This window comes from Anguilla anguilla, chromosome 16 (genome assembly GCF_013347855.1).
Source record: "Anguilla anguilla isolate fAngAng1 chromosome 16, fAngAng1.pri, whole genome shotgun sequence".
In the NCBI taxonomy this organism is placed as follows: Eukaryota; Metazoa; Chordata; class Actinopteri; order Anguilliformes; family Anguillidae; genus Anguilla; species Anguilla anguilla.
In genome coordinates, this window is record NC_049216.1 from 7,042,515 (window position 1) to 7,045,553 (window position 3,039).

At 36.9% G+C, this 3,039-nt stretch overlaps 1 protein-coding gene across 1 annotated transcript in view; it reads right to left on the reverse strand.

The window, feature by feature from the left end:
* The window catches only part of LOC118215550 (doublecortin domain-containing protein 1-like), a 130,539-nt gene extending 127,857 nt beyond the window's left edge, over nt 1-2,682 (reverse strand). The window contains exon 1 of the mRNA XM_035396445.1: nt 2,600-2,682. Within this exon, the coding sequence (XP_035252336.1) occupies nt 2,600-2,635 (36 nt within the window). The 5' untranslated portion in view covers nt 2,636-2,682. The remainder of the gene's footprint in view (nt 1-2,599) is intronic.
* Between the last annotated feature and the right edge of the window lie 357 nt (nt 2,683-3,039).

The following is a 3,039-nucleotide window of genomic DNA, read 5'->3' on the forward strand; positions in this document are numbered from 1 at the left end:
ATTCATAATATTCCTGGCCTCTCACTCTTCCTCCTTCTGGATGACTGGCAATGCAGAGAGAATATCCTGTCACATTTCTAATTGCTTTGTAATGCACTCGAAATGGGGATATAATTAAAGGCAAACAATCTGTCACTTGTCTGTTACATGAACTATCTATCAAGCCGCTCATTAAAGAATTTGCTAATGAGCTACAAAAGATTGCGCTTGAGGTGCGTTTAGCAGAATTTTTTTTTCCCTCTGTGACACCAAAGATCTTTTCAATAATTCCCAACTCAATTAACAAATACAACTCCTCTCACAAAAATACGCAAGTTGGTCTTTTGTTGTTCTCTTTGAAATGAGCTCATAGAACAGCTATGAAAACCATGGCAAACGAAATGAATTTGTGACTACCTTTTTATGATACATGCCATGCAACGTAGTTCATTGATATCCGATGGATCCCATTAAAGTGTCTTTCGGTTTAAAAATAAAATAAAAATGGAATCAAAGCAAGTATAAAAACAGCAAAGGGTGTTAAATCCATCATGCATGTATTAAGACGCTTTAAAAAGATTTGATATGGATCTTTCAAATGTCTTAATTAGACTCCTTTTGTGACTTAAGTAGACGCTATCCCCATTGTATTTAACACTTTCAAAACCAAGAATTAACACCTTCCCTAGCCATTAATTGTGAGCCAAGGTTAATTGCTTAAAGTCAAGAATTATCTAAAGAGCAATCACAGAACCTAAATAATGTATTTAAGAAAATGTTAAAATTGGGTAGATTATGATAATGCAGGCACGGAGTTGGAGCCGATGAAGCTGGCTTGTCCTCACACACAAAGCTGTGTTAGTATTAATCATCAGCCTAATGGTTAATGTTTACAATCACAGTGGACATTACAGTTATTTTACCATGGCAACACAGCACTAATACAGTACACTGCAGTGCAATGAAAATGCCATGTAGGCACAATCCATCACACTGTTAAAATAAACTAAACTAAATAAATAATAAATAAAATTAAGGGCATTCATGCTTCTATACAAATCTAATAATTAATTTGATAAAGAACAGGATCAATATTTTCCATGGTATCTCCGCTTTTGACCGGTTATTCTGGATACTGAAAGTAGAACATAGTAGTTCTTTTGAAAGGGAAAAAGAGTAATGCTTCCAACTGCTTTTAGCCTAAGCTCTGAGAAATCTACTTTCTATCTCTTCTCTCATATGCCTTTTTGGTCCAGAAGATTGACAGCAACAGCATGTTTTATAAATGACTTATAGTGTAATAAATTAATAAATGTGTTCTTGGTTCATTAGCTCATAGGGGAAAACTATTATATCCTGTATCTCTTATGTGTGTGGATTTAAAAATAGCATTATAACAGATAATGGGTCCATTACCAGTTGGTGATAGGTGTATAACAACAACAACAACAACAATAATAATAATAATAATATCCACTTTGATTTGTTGTTAAAATTTTGTAAAAATTTGAAGGCCTGTAACTCTACCAAAACTAAAACTAAAGTACACACACACACACACACACACACACACACTATACTATACAGGACTAGACTGTTCAGGGGTTGGACAGAATAACAAACACTGCAAGAAAAAGGACTTTAACTTTGAAGTACATCAGTCAGAAGGAAGCTACACGTGTGAGTCATTAAGTTGAATGCCAAATGACATGTGAATGTGTCGGCTACAAAAGAGATCTGACAATGAGCACTTTGATGTGCGTTTCCAAAGCAACACCAGGCAACTAACAGAGTTCCACAGAGGCCAAATAGTTGACGTCGAAATTCCAGGTGCAAAATTATTTAATGTGGCAAAGGGAACACCGCCGATAATTATGACAGCGCATGGAAAAAATTAACAGACTGCACTGGCAAAGTGGAATAGTCACAAGGTGAAGCTCACTGACAAAGACAGACAGACACTTAAAAGAACAGTTGCTGAACACCACAAAACTACAACCTCAAACATCACCATAGAACTGAATCAACATCCCTGGAACCCAGACTCAGCAACAACTGTTCGTGGTGAGCTTCCCAAAGGCGGTATTTATGGCATTTGTAAACTGCTTATATCCAAGGCTAATGAACAAAGATGCATAACCAGGTGTAAGGAGCACAAAACCTGGAGAGCCAAGCAATGGGGGAAAAAATGTCAGTCTTCTTTTACACTTTTTTCCTAGATCTGGGCAGGTTTATGGTTGAAGAATGCCAAAAGAAGCCTTCAACCCACAATATCTTTTGATATGTAATAGTTCGGAGCCCAGGCAGCCATCTCAAGGGAGTCTCTGGGTCTGATGATTTATCTGCAAGGTCGTATAACGGCCAAGGAATATGAAGCCATTTAACAAGACCAGGTGCACCCTGTGGTGCAAACAAATTTCCTTCATGATGTCCCCATATGCCAAGATGATAATGCCCCCAATACACGCTGCTAACCAAATTCAAGACTGCTTTCATGAACACCAGGATAAAGTCATCAAGTGTGTGCAGATATACATTTTACAGCCATTATACACGTCCATGAACCTCCTCACAAATTTGAAATTCTAGAACACTACCAGTCGCTTGTCAACGTTCTTACCTTAAGCTTGCTTTGTGATTGTTTCGCAGTTTCCATGGAGATGGCCTTATCCGTCTGTGTCAAGCTTTTTTCGTCCGGGTAAAACCACAGTCCGAAATGTGTTGCCCTGCAACCCCCAGGCAATCCCTGTCCAAAGTAAAGTAAATTGTGTATTGCAATAAACGAAGAATTGTTTTATTATTTTAGCCAATAAAGCCAACTAAAGAGAATGTCTTTGTTTTCAAGGGCTAAATTAAAATATGTAGTTGTAGATATAAATGCATATTTACATATATTACCACATTTCAATGTATGATTGATAAAATAAATAAAAATATTTCCTTGCTTAGCTTACTTTCATGGTATGTTTACAACGGAGTGACAACGTTACAGTACATAGGTCGTTACCTTTACTAAGTTGTGGAAACATTGGACTGTTTTTGATTAAGTACATGTTTCCG